The 19,327-nt window shown below is 38.0% G+C and overlaps 1 protein-coding gene across 2 annotated transcripts in view; it reads right to left on the reverse strand.

Moving 5' to 3' along the window:
- Nucleotides 1-19,327, reverse strand: part of KMT2C (lysine methyltransferase 2C) — a 187,702-nt gene that overhangs the window by 46,317 nt on the left and 122,058 nt on the right. For both annotated transcript variants that reach the window (XM_021710432.1, XM_021710431.1), the window contains exons 20-24: nt 18,779-18,844; nt 16,687-16,899; nt 7,552-7,680; nt 5,125-5,244; nt 339-469 (exon numbers count right to left, since the gene is read on the reverse strand). In XM_021710432.1, the coding sequence (XP_021566107.1) occupies nt 339-469; nt 5,125-5,244; nt 7,552-7,680; nt 16,687-16,899; nt 18,779-18,844 (659 nt within the window). The remainder of the gene's footprint in view (nt 1-338; nt 470-5,124; nt 5,245-7,551; nt 7,681-16,686; nt 16,900-18,778; nt 18,845-19,327) is intronic.

Genomic DNA, 19,327 nt, shown 5'->3' on the forward strand with positions numbered 1-19,327 from the left:
AATTAGTCTAACCTGTACTGGCAAAGGAAAATTTCAATAGTACCTGGGTTTGGGGCAAAGATAGATATGAATGATTTCGAAGACAGTTATTCCTACCCTAAAGTTTTCTTATTTAAGACTTATAGAATACTTACAAATGAACAACTGGGATTTAAAAAACAAAAACTCACCAAAAAAGGTAAATGTTAATTTTTATCGACTCCTGCAAGGTAAAGATGGCATTTATGACTAAATGAAAACACAAGTAAAACATGAACAAAAAACAAATCTATTTTTAAAAACTCAATGTATTGCCACAATTGATAAACTACATAAAATAATGTAAGGCAAAATATTACTTGTAAATAGGCAGGGAAGGTTTCTTCAAGCTTATTTTTCCTTTTTCGGTATCTCTTCTTTATTTTTTCAGTGCCTTCAGTAACAGAAACAGATTCATCAACTAGAGTATCTGGTAACTGTTCACTCCAGCCTGAAACAAAAGCCCCATTTGTAAATATGCAGCATTTAAAATTTGAATCCAGGCCAATTTTATCCTTGGCAATATATATACAGTTTCGTTTAAACAATCCACAAAAAGATCTCAAAGCAAGTTTATTGCTAAGTAATATAAAAATTTAGTGTTCACGTTTCCTACTGACTGTATGCTTAATAATCAGTATTTTCTTGCAAAGCAGAAACTTATTTAAATATATTTTAATAATGATTAAAATAATTTAAAATACCCAAAGCTCATGAGTATAAGAAAATGGCTACCTGTACACTACTAAGGGAAATTTAGTGGGTACAACCTTTTTGTAGAGTACAAGAGGGAATGCAAGAAAACCCAAGTTATTTTTTGGAGAGCAGGCCCCTTATAGTACAGTTTTCTCCTGCTTGATAAGTGTTCTAGGAATGCACTGGCATCAGTGCACCAGCAAGAAGTGTTGCATTCAGCTTCAGTGAATTTTTTTTGGAGAGTCTTTTAATGTACTTGTCTATTTCATGATGGGTGATTTACAAGCACACCTGCCCACATCATGCTGTATTCAGAGTTTTGGACCAAAAATGGTATTAACCTCTAGCCTCACTCTCCTAATTCAACTGATCTTGCCCCATTTCCCCAGAAAAAAAAGGTCCCAAAGGAAAATGCTTGGCCGAAGTGGAGGAGGTGAAACCAAAAAATGGCAGAAGCACTAAAAGGCATCAAATGGGTAAGTTCATAACTCGTTTTGAGCAGTAGAAAAAGCATCTCAATAGGCATATTGCATCAAACAGTGAGGACTTGGAAGGTGACTAAAGTTTAAACATGTAAGAATAAATATACAATTTTTTATAAACAAATTCCACTTTTGGGGGAATCCCCCTCAAATATTGGAAATACCTGACAAAAATATTTTTTAAAAATTTGTGTTTTTCAATCCAGCAATTACAAGTTCAGAAATTTATTGCAAAGTGGGTACTTGTATATAAAGACAGTGAAAATATGACTATGAATCTGCTCATAAATATGCAATGAAATTCATTCTTAAAATTAGAGAAATGGAAATAAAAATTTTGGATGCAGAAGTTAACAAAGAAAGAAGTACATGACTTAAAGCTGACAAATGAGCAAACTTATACTCAGATACTTCTTAATAGGAGGGCAAACAGCACATCCCTTGGTCGACATGGTTATTTGGTTGCCAAAATACATAAGTAGACTGACTTTTCTGAAAAAACTAAAAATAGTGAATAGGCATTTTTAAGGTAAGTTTTTAAAAAATGCACCAGTAATCTAGCCAGAAAATATGTAATCTCTAAAGATCAAAAGTTAAGGTAAAGAAAAAAACCACAGAAGTAAGCAAAGAAGTAAAAGCTCTTTGAATTTTGCTAAACTCCAACGACCTCAAACTCCAGTGTTCAGAGATTTATGAGGAAGACAGAACAGAAGACAAAGCTTAAGTCCTCTCTCCAAGATGGACAGATTAACCAGTGGTGACACATGTAAGGTAAATCTGAGGGATTCCAGGCTCAAGTTTAATTAGAATACATTCCTCACTCAAACCATCACTCACCTATCCACTCCCCACAAACAGCAAAAAACAAACAACAGCAACAACAAAAGTCTGTCATCATGTCATGAAATTTGCTACTGGGCAGGTAAGGCAAAAAATAAACTTTCCTTGAAAATCCACAAACTAGATACAGTCCTAATATATAAGAAACTTGAATTTATGTAGCATAGATAGACCAGAAACCTTCAAAAAATTTAAGGATGCAGTTTAAAGTAGTCCTGAGGAAGTAGCATCCCATGCTCCTGGAAGTAACAAATTCAAATTTCTGAAAGAAGCCACTTGCAATTCAGTTCTCAAAAATTTGGGCATGGTGGCTCATATGTGTAATCTCATCACTTTGGGAGGTAGAGACGAGAGGATTATCTGAGCTCAGGGGTTTGAGACTAACCTGGGCAACTTGGCAAGACTGTATCTCTACAATAAAACAAAAATTAGCCAGGTGTGGTGGCACGCGCCTGTAGTTCCAGGTACTCAGAAGGCTGAGGCAGAAGAGTCGCCTGAACCCAGCGGGTCAAGGATGCGGTGGCCGTGAGTGTGCCACTGCACACCTGACTGGGTGACAGAGACTCCAAATTAAAAAAAACAAAAAAATTCAAACAGAGAGTGTTCCAAAACATGAGTTCAGAGTAAAAATTAATAAATAAGTATTATATGTGTGTGTGTATGTCTCAAACAATAGTGAAATGAAGCACTAACAGACTGGTCAGCAGAAAAAAAGAGTGAATCAGCACAAAGGCTCAGGTATTTTACATTCTGAATCAACAAGCTACATTAAAAAGAAAAGAAACCTGAATGTAGAAATAACCTTTAAAAAGAACTCAAAAGTGTTAAAATACCAAAAAGGCAGTTTAGAAAAGTAAAAAGCCACATATGAAATTAAAACTCAATGAATTAGTTATGATTAGACACCGATGAAGGAACAAAATACTAAACCAAAAAGCAGATGTAAAGAAATTATCCAAGTCCAGGTATGGTGGCTCATGCCTATAAGCTCAGCACTTTGGGAGGCTGAGGCAAGAGGACTGCTCTAGTCCAGAAGTTCAAGCCTGGGCAGCATAGTGAGACCTTGTCTCTTAAAAAAACAAAAGAAACAAACAAAAAAATCTTAACAGGGCATAGTGAAAAATGCCTGCAGTTCCATCTACTCGGGAAGATCACTTGAGCCCAGGAGTTTGAGGCTGCAGTGAGCAGTGATCATGTTATTGCGCTCCAGGCCTGGGTACTGGGTAAAAGAGTGAGACCAAACTCAAAAAAACAAAAACAAAAAATCTGGAAGACAGAATAAAGAGAAAGAGATGGGGAACACGAAAAGTCGTTTCATTGAACATACCTAATTTCTTAATTGGGGCTTATTATATAGCCAATATTAAGTCAAATTAGAAATTTCTTTTAAAACCTTCACAGAACTTCCTTTTTAAAATGTGCAGTGATTTCTGATGATTATTAATTCACCTGAAGTCAAAACCCATCCATAGTAATAAAGAACTTTTTCAGAGCACATCCTACAAACATCTCAAGTCTCTTTAGATTCTATATTATTTAAAAATATATAATAATACAGATCATGACCAGACTGATCACAAAGTCTTCATTAGAACCACTTCTTAAATAGTTAAGAGCGAGTGGTAGTATACTCATATTTTTTAATGGATGGAACGCAATGGCTTAAGCAATGATATAGTTTTTGTTTTTTGTTTTGAGTTGGAGTCTCACTCTGTCGCCCAGACTGGAGTGCAGTGGCCGCTCCTGGCCACCGCAGCCTCGACTGCTGGGCTCCGGCGATCCTTCCACCTCAGCCTTCCGAGTAGCTGGAACTACAGGCACGCGCTACCATGCCTGGCTGATTTTTGATTTATTGTAGAGATGAGGTCTCGCCAAGTTGGCCAGGTGGGTCTCGGAACCCTCGGGCTCAGGCAATCCACTCACCTCAGCCTCCCAAGGCGCGGGATTACAGGCTGAGCCACCGAGCCCGGCCTGATTTTGCTTTCTTTGAATCTCAAAGTGACATTAACAGTATGTTGAGTGAAAGATGCATTTCTAAAACAATATACAATTTTGTTGTTGTTGCTGTTGTTGAGTCAGAATCACTCTATTGTCCAGGCTGGAGCACAGAGGCACACTCATGGCCACCGCAGCCTCGACCTGCTAGGTTCAAGGAATCCTTTCACCTTAGCCTTCCAAGTAGCTGGAACTACAGGTGCATGCTACCATGCCCAGCTAATTTTTTTTTTTATTTATTGTAGAGACGAGGTCTCACCAAATTGCCCCGGCCAGACTCAACCCCTTGAGCTCAGGCAATCCTCTCGCTTTGGCCTCCCAAAGTGCTGGGATTACAGGCTTGAGCCACCGCACCCAGCTATAATTTTGTTAATAACTGTTTGGGGGCCAGGTGCAGTGGCTCAAGCCTGTAAACCCAGCACTTTGAGAGGCTGAGGTGAGAGGACTTCCTGACCCCAGGGGTTCGAGAACAGCCTGGGCAACTTGGCGAGACCACATCTCTGTATTTACAATACATCAAAAATTAGCTGGGCGTGGTGGTTCTTGGCTGTAGTTCCAACTATTTGGAAGGTTGAGGCGGAAGGATCACCTGAGCCCACCAGGTTGAGGCTGTGGTGGCTGTGAGTATGCCACTGTACTTCAGCCTGGGCAACAGAGTGAGACTCCAACCCCAAAACAGAAAAACACAACTGTTTGGGGCACCTTGTCACTTTCAACTAAATAGTCTAAAAAGTTTCAAAGTATATGATTAGTAGGCAAAGCATCCCCAAAAAGGTCATTTTTTGAGATGACAAGAAAGAACTTCATGTGGCTTAGTGATTCAGTCCCTAAATTGTTTATACTTAATCAAAGAAATATGTTTTATGTAGGAAAAAAGGAACTTGTTAAAAAATCTGAAAGAAATAGAATATATTGGATTTAAACCACTTCCTTAGCAAACTTGACTGCTGTATGATACACATGAACTCTATAGGCACTCAAATCCTTTATCAATAAGAGGTAATAGGTTCTGGCTAAAACATAATTTAGAATAATTCTTTCCAATAGAGATATCAAGACCAAAGGGTTAAATCAAACAAAATCAGTACAATACCATCATCTCTGCTAGGTAATTGCTCAGAAATAGAGCCTGAGGAATCTTTTCTGATCACAGATCTTTTGGTTTTTCCTTGCCCAGTTCGACTTCTTTGCCGCACCATAAATCCACCAATACCTACCAAAGAAGAAATTGGGTAAACTGGTAAATAACTAACTTTTCTTTATTATTCTCAGAATATATAGAATTAAAGTGCTTTCTCTTAAATAGTAAGACATTTTCCAAAATTAAATCTGAACTCACGTCAATAATCTTATTTTTATGTAAAATAGAGGGTTGAAAAAAAGCAAAAAAAAACAAAAAAACAAAGACATTGGTATCATTAATCAAACATGAATTAAAATTCACCAGATTATCAAAAGATCTGCACGTATTTCTTCTTCTAGACAATATCAGAATAAATACTAGGCAGTAAATTATGCTGGCTTATCTAGTTAAATACTAGTAATTCATACATTCAATTACAGTCATGTGCTGCATAATGTTTCTATCAACAACAGACTGCATATATTATGGTGGTCCTGCAACATTATAATGGAGCCGAAAAGTTCCTATCACCTAGTGACGTTGTATCATTTGTAACATCATAGCACAATTACTTTTTTCATAAATTTAGTGTACTGTATAGCCAAAATTTGTAGTAAGTCATACCACCTAGGTTTGTGTGAGTATATTTTACGATGTTCACACAATGAAACTGTCTTAAGAACATATCCCATCATTAAGGGAGGGATGGCTGTATTTATACATTAACTGGATAATTTGCATGTTACCTGGAAGACAGAAGACACAAACTAGTTAAACTAGAGGACAGTAACACTGATGACTTTAGAGGGGTTGTATCTGGTTACTCTATGTTATTAGGGCACCTATACATGAGATACATAGAGCTCTTTAATTAAGAGCACAGAATCTGGAGTCAGACAATATAATTCTACTTATGACCTTAATTTGGAAAGTTTAATTTCTTGATGCTTCAGTTCCCTCACTGTTATAATGGGGATAATGTACAGCACCTCTTCATACATGTGTCATGAGGCTAAATTAATATAGGTAGAGCACTTAGAATAATGTCTAGTACAAAGTAAATGCTATAAGGACAAGGTGTCAAAGGACAAGTTGGCCAAAGGACACGTTGTCTAGCAACATACTTTGTGACCTAATGGATTTCTCAAATGGATGACTTCCATGTGAGGCAGAGAAGAAAATACATTAAACATAAGTTCCTGGAAGGAACTTGCAATATCGAAAATGTATAAGCTTCATAATTAAGAAAAAAAATGAGGCTGGGCTTGGTGGCTCAAGCGTATAATCCCAGTACTTTGGGAGGCCGAGGTGAGAGGACTGCCAGAGCCTACAGGTTCGAGATCAGCCTGGGCAAGATGGTGAGACTTCATCTCTACAATAAATAAAAAATTAGCTGGGCATGGTAGTGAGTGCCTATAGTTCCTACTACTTGGAAGGCTGAGGCAGAAGGATTGCCGGAGCCCAGCAGGTCGACGCTGGGGTGGCCGTGAGCGTGCCACTGCACTCTAGCCTGGGTGATGCAGTGAGGCTCCAACTCAAAAATAAAAAAGAAATTATTTTCATAAAATGTTTGGATGAAACTAATCTTAAGTTCTTATTATCATACATGTGACCCATTTATACGAAAGACTCTTTTAAGGTCCTATAGAATACAAATGCAGTGAGAAAGTTCTTCCTTACATATCAAAAGGGGTTTTGATCATGCTTACCAACAGATAAATGCAATAAGAAAAAAGACTATACTGATCCAAATTAATACTTCACTGATTGGTAAATGGACATTACTATACTACCTAAAAGAAAGCCTACTACTTCTGTGACAATTTCCATAATTTTTTCCAATAAGGTAAATAAAATTTGAGGAGTAAGACGGCTTTTGTCTCCACTTGAGGCGGACAGGAAATAAGAGTATTTAATAATTTGTGGTAGTCACTGGACTATAATTCTAGGAGGCATAAGAATTCTGTCTTGTTCACCTTCATGCTGCATACTTGCAATCTTACATAAATACTGAAATAAGTTTTAAGAACATAAAAATAATAGGAAGTGAATGTGTACAAGAGTACACATCAAAAGAAGATATGTAAACGGCCTTACAAGTCCAACTAGAAATAGAAATCAATCTAGTAAAATATTTAATAAAAAGGTTAATATTTGGGATATGGCATTAAATAATAATTCATTGTGAAGTATTCACATACTCAACCTAAGGAACTCATTAGCTAAAACATATATTCAGTTCAATTCTTTAATTTATACACACAAGTTTTAGTTTCAACACTTACAATGCTATGCTTAATCCTGATTATTGAACTATAATTGAAGTCATCAATACTGTATTTTTTAAAAATTAACTGAGTTTTGCTTATATTAAAATGTGTAGCTCAGGCACTATACCTGGTCTGTATGGTTTCCTTTTTCGCTTTTTGACACCATCTGTTCCTTCTACTCCCTTAGTTTCATCATCCACAGCTTCCCGCTCAGGACTAGATTCTGATTTTCCATCACAATCCATAAGTTCACCTTCTGCAAAAAGCATGCACACAAAATTGGAAAAAACTTAGCCAATACATATTACTTACAAAATGGGAAATACAAGCAAAGTGGTCACCAAGCCATTTTAATTGTGCATCCCAGCTGGTAGTGAACGTAAAAAGACAGAAAAGCCCCTACATGGTTACAGAAATTGTACTGCTTAATGCAGTGTTCTCAGGAAATTGAATACAAGAATCAGGGAAAGGGAAACATAAAGGGAGCTCAGAAAGGCAACAATCAATCAAACAGCACTCTAACAAATCATTCACTTGCTTTTAATTTTATCTTCAACTCCAGAAACCCAAGGTCATCTCTCTAGCCTAAAACTCTCTTACGAGCTCCAACCACAGCTGTAATTAAATATTACCCAATTACTGAAAACTGTATATCCAACATGAACTACTAACTTAAAATGAACTTTCTCACTTTCCTTGTGTTAGCTACCATCATTAAAAGGCATAGAAATGTAATGTGGATAAGACAGAAGCCTGGAAGACAGTCTTGACCATTCCTAATCTCTCTTCTTTCACAACTGCGACTCCCCAATAACTATGAAAAGCATCTTATTACTCTCTTACTACCATCTTAGTCCAATCTCAGATGATTTACTGCCAATGCTCCTAATTCTCTGACTCAAAGCTTACTCCTCTCCAATCAGTTACTTAAATTACAGCATAAATGATCATTCTATAAATATATTTCAATTTTCTGCTTAAATTCCTTTCATGTCTCCCAACTCTCTCAAAATAAGTTCGTATTACAAGGCCCACTGTAGTAGCAGTCTCTTGTGAGCTCTCCAGTTTCATCTCACTCCAGCTTCATCTCACCTCAGTGAACTATATTCAGATCCTGGAACAAATCAAGCTCTTTCTTCCACAATCTCCCCAATCTCTGCCTTCTACCTAACTCATCCTTCAAGATTTATTCTGACCATCATTGTATTAAAGAATTTCTGATATTTAGACAAGGTTATGTCTCACACTTATATACGCCTATAGTGATATGTTTCATTTTTAATTGGTTTTTAAAGTCTGTGGCCCTGCTAGACTATATATTCTTCATGAGATAAAGTACTAAGACTGTCTTATTAACAGCTTCATTCTTAGCAGGGTACCTAAAAGGTATTTAATATTTTGCTGAATGAAGTAAACAAAATTAAGTAATACATATAGAAGTTCAGGTCTTGGCTGGGTTTGGTGGCTCAGCCTGTAATCCCAGCACTTTGGGAGGCCGAGGCAAGTGGATTGCATGAGCCCATGGGTTTGAGATCCGCCAGGGCAACTTGGCGAGACCTCGTCTCTACAATAAATCAAAAATTAGCTGAGTGCAGTAGTGCACGCCTGTAGCTCCAGCTACTTAGAAGGCTGAGGTGGAAGCCAGAGCCCAGCAGGTCAACGCTAGGGTGGCTGTGAGTATGCCACTACACTCCAGCCTGGGTGACAGAGTGAGACTTCACCTCAAAAAAAAAAAAAGAAGTTCAGGTCTTAGAGAATGCTATTGTAACTCGATGATAATTATATTTTTTAAAGTTGTATATGCTTTACACATATATGCATATACTTCCTGTTATAGGAAAAAGACAGGTTTATCAAGTACAGTTTAACTCTTTTCTTCAATATTATGAATATTATAGGAAACACATTTCTGAAATACCATGAACAGGGTTTGGTTTTGTTTTGTTTTTAATTTTTGATTATATTATGTCTACATTTGAGGCCAATTCCATAACAACCTATTACTGCTCTATAAAGTTCTAAGCCATGAAAACAAATGTTTATTTACTAAAATGTACCAAGCGCCAAAAATAACAAAATACCAATTGCTTACCTCCAAATAAAAACATACAAAAGTTAATGAGTGAGAATTTTGGGTTAAGATGGAAGACTAAATTTATGTATTAACTTCACTCTTCTGAAACCCTACTAAAAACAATTTAAGCAATCTATTTTTATTTATTTATTTATTTGCTTGCTTGCTTGCTTATTTATTTATTTAGAGTTGGAGTCTCACTCCTTTGCCCAGGCTGGAGTGCAGTGGCACACACGCTGACGGCCACCCCAGTGTCGACCTTCTGGGCTCCAGCGATCCTTCGCCTCAGCATTCCAAGTAGCCAGAACTACAGACACGTGTTACCACGCCTGGCTATTTTTTATTTTATTGTAGAGACGACGTCTCGCCAGGTTGCCTGGGCTGGTCTCGAACCCAAGGGCTCAGGCAATCCACTCGCCTTGGCCTCCCAAAGTGCTGGGGAGCCACCGGCTGAAGCAATCTATTTTTAAAACATAAAATCAAGGCAGGACACAATGGCAAGCACCTGTAGTCCCAAGTATTCGGGTGGTTGAGGCAGAAGATCACTTGAGCCCAGGAATTTGAGGCTGTGGTGAATTATGACTGCACCACTGCGTTCCAACCTGGGCAACAGAGTGAGATCCCATCTCTTTAAAGAATAAATAGATACATATAAGATAACCAAGAAACAAAATAAGAAAGGAGAAAAGTCACAATTTTGAAAGCAGAAGCAGAAAAATAAATGAAAATGCAAATTCTTAGTTGAAAGTAGAAATAACTGGGGGGAAAAGGGCTGAGGAACTGGCAAAAATGGGTACCTTTGGAAATGATTGGGAAAGTCTGAAACAATGACAGCTTTATTTACATTTCCTACAGATGTCATATTCCCTATGCCTTCTTCTAACTTCACACACTGAGAAGTTGCCGCTCTAACTTCTACAACTCAGGACTCGTGGACCTAAACCAAACAATAAGTGAAGGGTCTGAATAACAGGATCAAGGGATCATAGGCATGCTAAATGTGAACAGTCTCATCCCCCACCAACGCCCATGCCTTTTCCCCATTAAATTCCCAGAAAGCTAGTAGCCATATCTCTACACTCCAAGTATGACACCTGAAAAGATTATTCTGGGGAACCTGATCAGTTCAAAAACATCTAAGGACAATGAAACTAGGGGATTCCCCATAAGGTCAACACCGATAACCCCACAAAAGTTAAAACCAACAGGTACTATCCACATGCTCAAAGCTTTCTAATCAAGTATTAATTCCTTTAAAAAAATAAAAATAAAAAGATTATCAACTTATTTATCCACTCCTCATTTTTAACTCCTCACTTTTTTTTTTTTTGAGTTGGAGTCTCACTCTGTCGCCCAGACTGGAGTGCAGTGGCCGCTCCCGGCCACCGCAGCCTCGACCTGCTGGGCTCCGGCGATCCTTCCGCCTCAGCCTTCCAAGTAGCCGGAACTACAGGCATGCACTACCATGCCCGGCTGATTTTTTGATTTACTGTAAAGATGAGGTCTCGCTGCCCAGGCGGGTCTCAAACCCGCGGGCTCAGGCAATCCAAGCTCCTCACTTTTAATCATGCATCTGCAATTAAGGATTATCGGATGATGATCTACTAACACAAAAGACAAAGGCCTGAGAACATAAAAGGCAATTTGGAATTAGCAGACTATGCAAAAAGAAAAAAATCTTTAAAAAAATTACAATTCTCTGAGATTTAATACATGATAATTGATATACAAACAAAAAATCAGTAGAGGAAGACAAAATGAGGAAGACAAAATAAGAACAAGAATTGGAAAGAAGCAGAGAAAAAAGCAGAACCAGTTGAGTAAGCTTCACGTCTCAAATGCAGGATTATGGAAAAAGAGAATAATTATCAAGAACATTTCCTATGACTAAAGGTATGAGGTGGCAGACTGAAAGGGACCACTCAGAAACTGGCAAAACACAAGAAAAAATAACCAAAATAAATGAAAACAGACATATCATGAAATTTCAGAACATTAGAGACAAAGAATTTCCTAAAATCCTAAGAGCTTCCAGAGAAAATACAGTGCGTAACATAAAAAGAATCAAGTTCTTGATATACTAGAAACTAAAGGACAACAGGATCAATGACCTCAAAATGCCAAAAGAAATTTATTTCCAATCTGGAAAAGATCAATCAAGTAAGACGGTAAAGTAAAGACATTTTCAGAAGTACAAAATCTCTCAAACTTACCTTCCATATATTCTCTCTCTCAGGGAGCTATGGAAGACACATTTTACCCAAAATGAAGGGGAAAATGAGAAATTCATGAATTTGCAGAAAACACATGCAGCACAAAAGAGAAAAGATGATCTCCAAGAAGATAAAGAGGAAATCCCAAAATTAATAATATAAATCGTGATTTGGGTCGTAAGATAGTACTGGAGCTAGGTTCACAAGACCACCTATCACTCTAAGAGAGCACAAACGACACCTCCAAACACCCCCTTACATTGTGACAGTCTATTCTGATGGTCAGCAATTAAGGGGGAAAGTGCTGTGACCCCACTCTGCAGAGGCATGGCATATTTCCTTGTTTGTGTGTGTTTGTTTTTTGAGTTGGAGTCTCACTCTGTCACTCAGAATGGAGTGCAGTGGCACGCTCCCGGCCACCGCAGCCTCGACCTGCTGTGCTCCAGCGATCCTTCCGCCTCACCCTTTCAAGTAGGTGGAATTACAGGCGCGCGCTACCACGACCGGCTAGTGTTTTTTGTTTTGAGGCATTTTCAATTTTTCTCTTAATGCTGTTTTTAGATCCCAGTGAGTTGGAAAGAAGCCTCCTTTTATTGCGCAAGGAATTTGTTTCTTATACACTAAGGTGATGATCTATGACTTTTCTTTAAAAAGCACTTATCAAAAGAGTTTTTTAAAAGATCATCCGAAGCAGCACAATGTAAATTTTGTGGACTCCAGCAGAGTCTAAAATGTATAAAATTATGTGTGTAATATAATGCACAATATAACATTCTGACAACCTTAAGGTAAAAACTGCACAGCTGAAGATCTTTTCTAGATAACACTACTTTTCAAACTTTATTTTTAAAATCATCCAGTCTTGCCCTAATATATTTTACATTTTAATAAAGTAAACCATCAGATATGACTTTACAATACAAAGCAACAGGCTTACACATTCTTTCATTATAATTTTTCCACAACTTCCAAAATACACAAAAAGACATGGAAACATTCAGTCGAGTGAATGACTGTGGCAGACAACCCCCGATCCTAAGTGTTCAAATAAGATGAACACAGGCATAATTCTTTTACTACTAACTTGAAAATAACTTACATCACACATTAATACAAGTGTGGAATTTTGCCAAGTTTGGTCGGACACAGAAATATCATTATTTCTGAAGCACTGATTTAGTACGACTATTCTAACAGTTCGCGGTTACTGAGTATTCCATTTGTGGGAAGCACCAGTTCTAGGTGCCTGACGTATCCTTACAATTCATCAGCACAACTATCCTGTGAGGTTGGTACTACTACACATATTTTACAAATAGGAAGACTAAGCATTAGAAAAGTTAAGTAACTTGCTGTAAATTTTTTAAAAAGCCAAAAACAATACAAGTTGGTGAGGTTGTGGAGAAAAGGGAACACTCACACACTGTTGATAGGAATGTAAGCTAGTTCGACCCCTGTGAAAAGCAGTTCAGAGATTTCTCAAAGAACTAAAAACAGATTTACCATTCAACACAGTAATTCCACTATTAGGTATATACCTAATCACTGTACCAAAAAGACACCTGCACTCATGTTTATCGCAACACTATCCACAAAAGCAAAAACTTGGAACCAACCTAAGTGCCTATCAACAGTGAACTAAAGAAAATGTACATATACTATACATTGGAATACTACATAACCAAAACAAAACCAAACCAAACTCATGCTCTTTGCAGCAACATGGATGCAGTTGGAGACCATCATTCTAGGCAAATTATCACAGAAACAAAAAACCAAATATGTCATTTTCATACTTGCAAGTGAAGCAAACGCTGAATACAAGCACAAGGATGGGTACAATAGACACTGAGGACTTCTAAAGGGGAAAGGGAGGGAGGGGAAAAGGGCTGAAAAGCTACCTATTGGGTACTATGCCTACCACTTGGGTTATGGGCTCAACAGAAGCCCAAACCTCACCATCATGCAATATACTCATGTAACAAACTCACTCACGTATCCCTTGAATCTAAAATAAAATTTTAAAAAAGAAATCTTTTATAGTTTGTGAATTTAGCTTTTTCCAAATTTCAGTGACCATGGAATCCTTTTTCAGACACTTTGCAATGTCCTCAGAAGATAAGATTCTCCAATATACTCTGCTAATGCTGATCTGATCAATTTCTCCAAGCATATGAACTATTTCTTCACAAACCTCACACCCCAAACTTCAAAATCAGGTTCTGTGATCAATGGTATGTATATGAAAGTCAGTTATGTATATGCATCAGAAAGTTTTTCTCCAGCAACACAGATGCAAAGCACACAACTACAAAGAAATGTGAGGATGGGACATACAAAAGACATAATTTCTAAGCCATGATTCTCTTTCACCTGGACTACTGCAACAGCTTCCTAACTGATCTACTTGCAACAACTCTTGCACCTACTAGTATATTCACATCACAGCCTAACATTCCTCTTAAACATAAATAAGATCATGGCTCTCTTCTCTTCAGAAACTTTCAACAGTCTTCCATTTCATTCCCATTAAGTGCAAACTCCTTACACATCACCTTATGTCCCTGCATGAACTACTGAGCCGACCATCCTGTCCTCACATCTCTAATCTCATCACCTCCTATCATCTGTTCCCTTTGCTCAACAATCCTCAAGCATGCTCACCACACTCTCAGCCAGAGCCTTTGCACCGGACTTCTCATTGCCTAGAATGCTCTTCCTCGGGTAATCAAGTCTCACCCACCCATCTCTGTAATGTCTGCTTTCAGTTCATATGGCCCCACAAGCCCGGTCTGCATACTCAACATCTCTTAATCAAGCTCTGTTTTTTCCATAGCACTTGCCAAACACATTATAATTAACTGATTTATTATGTTACATATTTTTTTTAAAGTGTTGCCTCCTAATATTCTCTATGAGCACAGAATTTCATTTGCTTTGCTCATTGAGATAATTTCCAATACCTGACCCACAATAAGCATTCAATAAATACTAACTGAATAAAAGCTAGGTGTGATGGCATGCACCTGTAGTCTCAGCAACTTGGAAGGCTGAGGCAGGAGTATCATTTGAGTCCAGGAGTTTGAGATCATCCTGGGCAACATAGCAAGACCTCATATCTTTAAAAAAAAAAAAAAAGCCAGGCTCGGTGGCTCAGCCTGTAATCCCGCGCCTTTGGGAGGCTGAGGTGAGTGAATTGCCTGAGCCCGTGGGTTCGAGACCCACCTGGGCAGCAAGACCTCCTCTCTACAATAAATCAAAAAAAAAAATCAGCTGGGCATGGTAGCGCACGCCTGTAATTCCGGTTACTCAGAAGGCTGAGGCGGAAGGATCTCTGGAGCCCAGCAGTCGAGGCCACGGTGGCCAGGAGCAGTCACTGCACTCCAGTCTGGGCGACAGAGTGAGACTCTGACTCAAAAAAAAAAGAGTATTGGCTGGGCATGGTGGCTCAGCATGTAATCCCAGCACTTTGGGAGGCCGAGGTGAGGAGATTGCCTGAGCCTGGGGGTGCGAGAGCAACCTAGGCAACTTGGTGAGACCACATCTCTATAATAAATCACAAAAAAACTAGATGGGCATGATGGCATGTGTCTGTAGTTCCAACTACTTGGAAGGCTGAGGCGGAAGGATCGCCTAAGACCAGGAGGTCGAGGCTGTGGTGACTATGAGTGTGCCACTGCACTCCAGTCTGGGCAACAAGAGTGAGATTCCAACAAATAAAAAATAAAAACCAAAAAAAAATACTATTAAATAAATTATAACAAGAGAAAAATAATTATTACTCTATTTCAGAATATGCTGGGGGAAAAAATAGCCACCCTAAAAATAAGTAAGCTTATAGCAATCCTTTTTCAGAATAAGCAAAAATATAACTTGTAATGAATTTAATATTACTACTAAAATATTTTGCTACCTCAAGAATTCAGCTAGAAAGACCTTACATTTACTATGATCAAGAAAAAGTTTACAAACCAATAATTTGTGATAAACACTTGTAAATGTAAATTTACACTTGAAGTAATATTAGCAACAGTTTTTCCATTCTGAAGTACACAGATCAAGTTCTATTTTTTTTTTTAATTCAAGTCTCACTCTCACCCATGCTGGAGTGCAGTGGCACACTCACGGCCACCGCAGCCTTGACCTGCTGGGCGCAGGTGATCCTCCAGCCTCAGCCTTCCAAGTAGCTAGAACTACAGGTACCTGCCAGAAAGCCCGACTAATTTTAAGAGGTCTCGCCATGTTTCCCAGACTGGTCTCAAATTCCTAGGCTCAAGTAATTCTCTCATCTGAGCCTCCCAAAGTGCTGGGATTACAAGCTTGAGTCAAGTTCTACTTTAACTTAAACACAGTACCAATTTCCCAGCATTGAGAAGGCTTAATGATGATATTTAGCAAACAAAAGTCAAGCCCTCAGAATTTCCCCACCTGTAATCTTCAAAGATATGGTGCTCCTTGAGATTTCTATAAGCTAGGACTTTCTAAGAAGATACACGAAAGGCAGAGAACCCAGAAAGGCAAGGTCTAAGAAGACTGCCCACTTAGAAAGGGAGAGTGTCAGGCCAGGCTCGTGGGCTCAGCCTGTAATCCCAGCACTTTGGGAGGTTGAGGTGAGTGGATTGCCAGAGCCCGCGGGTTCGAGACCCACCTGGGCAACTTGGCGAGACCTCATCTCTACAATAAATCAAAAGTTAGCCGGGCGTGGTACTGCACACCTGTAGTTCCAGCTACTCGGAAGGATCACCGGAGCCCAGCAGGTCGAGGCTGCGGTGGCCAGGAGCAGCCATTGCACTCCAGTCTGGGTGACAGAGTGAGATTCCAACTCAAAAAAAAAAGAAAAAAAAAGGGGGGGAGAGTGTCACATCAAAGGTTCTCTAAGTCAGTGTATTTTACCCCTAATAATACATATTTCTAAAGTTATGTTATATGCTTTCATTCTTGCACACTTATTTCATGAAAAATAAATTGGTATTACCTCGACTATCATCCATTTCACCGTCCCTTGAATGCTCTGACTGGATGTCTGGAGGGGTCTGAAGGACAGCCACACTATTCTGATTTATAATCTTCAATTTCAATTTTGGTTTTGATCGCTTTCTTCTTGGAACTGTGACTGTGAGGCTTTGTAACTGAGTCATCCCTGATTCGGTTAAACACACACCATCCTGGGTGTAAGTCTTGGGTGGGTCTAAAATTACAAAATCCCAAGAATAAAAATTTTAAATTTCATTTTAAATTTGACTGATAGATTATCATTACAAAATATGCATGTCAAGGGAATGTGACTATAGTGCTTCAAAACAATTATGTTTCTTTGAAATGCATGAATAATTAACCATGTCCAATTAAAACTAGAATAATAGGTCAAACTTTCTTGGATTTATAGGCAGGAAAGTTGCATGTTTTCAAAAACTGGTGTTTCTGGCATTTTTACTTTCATGTTTCAATAAACGACTTTTTAAAAAAGCACTGAAGTTAAATGCAATGCTTTAACTAATCCACTATAAGCCCTTTCCTAGAAGAGACCAAAAGATAAAAATCAATTTATAAAAAGAAAAAAGAATATTCTAAAAGCCCATTTGGAAACCAAAGTATCAATATAATTACTTACATGGCGAGGAAGCAAATAAGAACAAACCCTGTAGATTTAACCCTTTGCACTTGGATGTCCCCCCTAAGGGGACATTGTAAATCTAGCAAGTCACTTGGATATTCACTATTGGGACATAAAGAGACTGCTGGTGATTATACCGGAAAAACTTATGCCAGTGCAAAGTTTTCAAAAATGTATGTTTCCTTGAAGTTTTCCACTCAAATTGCAAGAGATGGAATATATACTGAGAAATACATTTTAAAATATCAGCTGGTGGTACATAAAAAGAGAATGTATGCTGGGCATGGTGGCTCACGACTATAATGCCAGCACTCTGGGAGGTGGAGATGAGAGAACTGCCTGAGCCCATAGGTTTGAGACCAGCGAGGGCAACTTGGCAAGACCTCATTTCTACAATAAATAAAAAAAATTAGCCAGTTGTGGTGGCTCATGCCTGCACTTCTAGCTACTTGGAAGGCTGAGGTGGAAGGGTTGCCTGAGTCCAGCAGGTTGAGGCTGCAGTGGCTGTGAGTGTGCCACTGTACTCCAGCATGGGCAAGAGAGTGAGACTACAACTCAGAAGAAAAAAAAAAGAATGTGTGAAGTGCTTTCACAGTGGTGCCCAAGACTTCTTTGTAATAGAAGGTAGTGAAAAAGAGCACTTGCATAAGAAAGGCAGCTGTGGGTATACCCTTTGGATCACATGGCATAACTTGAAAAGACAGATAAGCAAGTTACTGTAGCCTTAAAAGAAAGACACTTTCAAAGCTGAAGGCATCGTTATCAGATGTTAGAATAATATAAGATAAATTCTGAATTTTGGGCATAAATAAACTCCTCAATGTCCAAAATTCCATTGTAAGTCAAACATCACTACAATAAATAATTGGTTCCAATGCCATACACTATTCAATAGGAAGTGATTTGTTTTTCACTATTTTGTAAAAAAAAAAAAAAGTGCAGCTGAACTGCTGGTAGGTGATCCATGAGATTTCTCTGAGTGCAAAGGACTATTTCCAAATGTACAAAACTGCTGTTCTTAGAACAATTTCAGTACTGTCCACATGTTTACGTATCAGGTTCTACTAAATATAAGTATTCAAAAAAAGATCATTTTATGAGTATGATATTAATCACGATTGTAGACTGATCTACTACAATAAACAATAAGAGACTGAATTAATTCTAAAAAGAACCTGCTTGTAAACTAGTCTTTTTTTCCTCACTAAATGATAAGTAAGCACATTAATTATCAATGAAAACAAAGCAAGTATGGCATTTATGTTATTCTAAAAGCCGTTCTTTTCCATTGCCTATTTGCTGAAATTATAGAAATACTGCCCCAGTAAAGCTGAATAAGAACATTTTGTGATTAAAGCAGGTTTCACATGTGGCAAGCCAATTATATACAAATTAAGCAAGGTAAATTAATTAGAGTAAATTAAATAAGCAAGTAAAGCATTTCACATTTTACCTAGCTCTTTTACTTTTGTGACAATTTGTGCTACAAGTGAAGATTCACAGCAATCTGAGGAAGGCACTGAAACAAAAAAAATGCAGGTAATTTTTTTCAGTAAAGGTAAAGTGTATTTAAAGACACATATAATTAAAATTTCCATTTCTGTACCCATTTTACTAAAATAAATGCTTGATCACTAGAGTTAAAAGTGGTCTTTTAAAACAACAACAACAACACACAATGAGGAGAAGTGGTAAAGGACGTACACAAGTCAGAAAGGAAAACCTGGCAAAGAAAGAATCAATGTATTGGGTCTCTACATGTTGCTAATAATTACAAGATCATGTTCCTTACAAGTAAAATTATACTTTATATCTAAAATGTATGCTTTGTATTATTCCTTCATGCAAACTGGTTTACAAAAATTTGGAATAGTAACAATTTATACCAAAAACATTATTTTTCATAAAACACTTGTCCAAATAAGTTTCACAAAGATAAAAAAGGAGTAGAGCTATGTCAACTCATTGGTTACAGACAACAAGGTGAGCTTCAGGAGAACAC

Source organism: Carlito syrichta, unplaced genomic scaffold (assembly GCF_000164805.1).
Source record: "Carlito syrichta isolate Samal-C Ts95f unplaced genomic scaffold, Tarsius_syrichta-2.0.1 Scaffold288950, whole genome shotgun sequence".
In the NCBI taxonomy this organism is placed as follows: domain Eukaryota; kingdom Metazoa; phylum Chordata; class Mammalia; order Primates; family Tarsiidae; genus Carlito; species Carlito syrichta.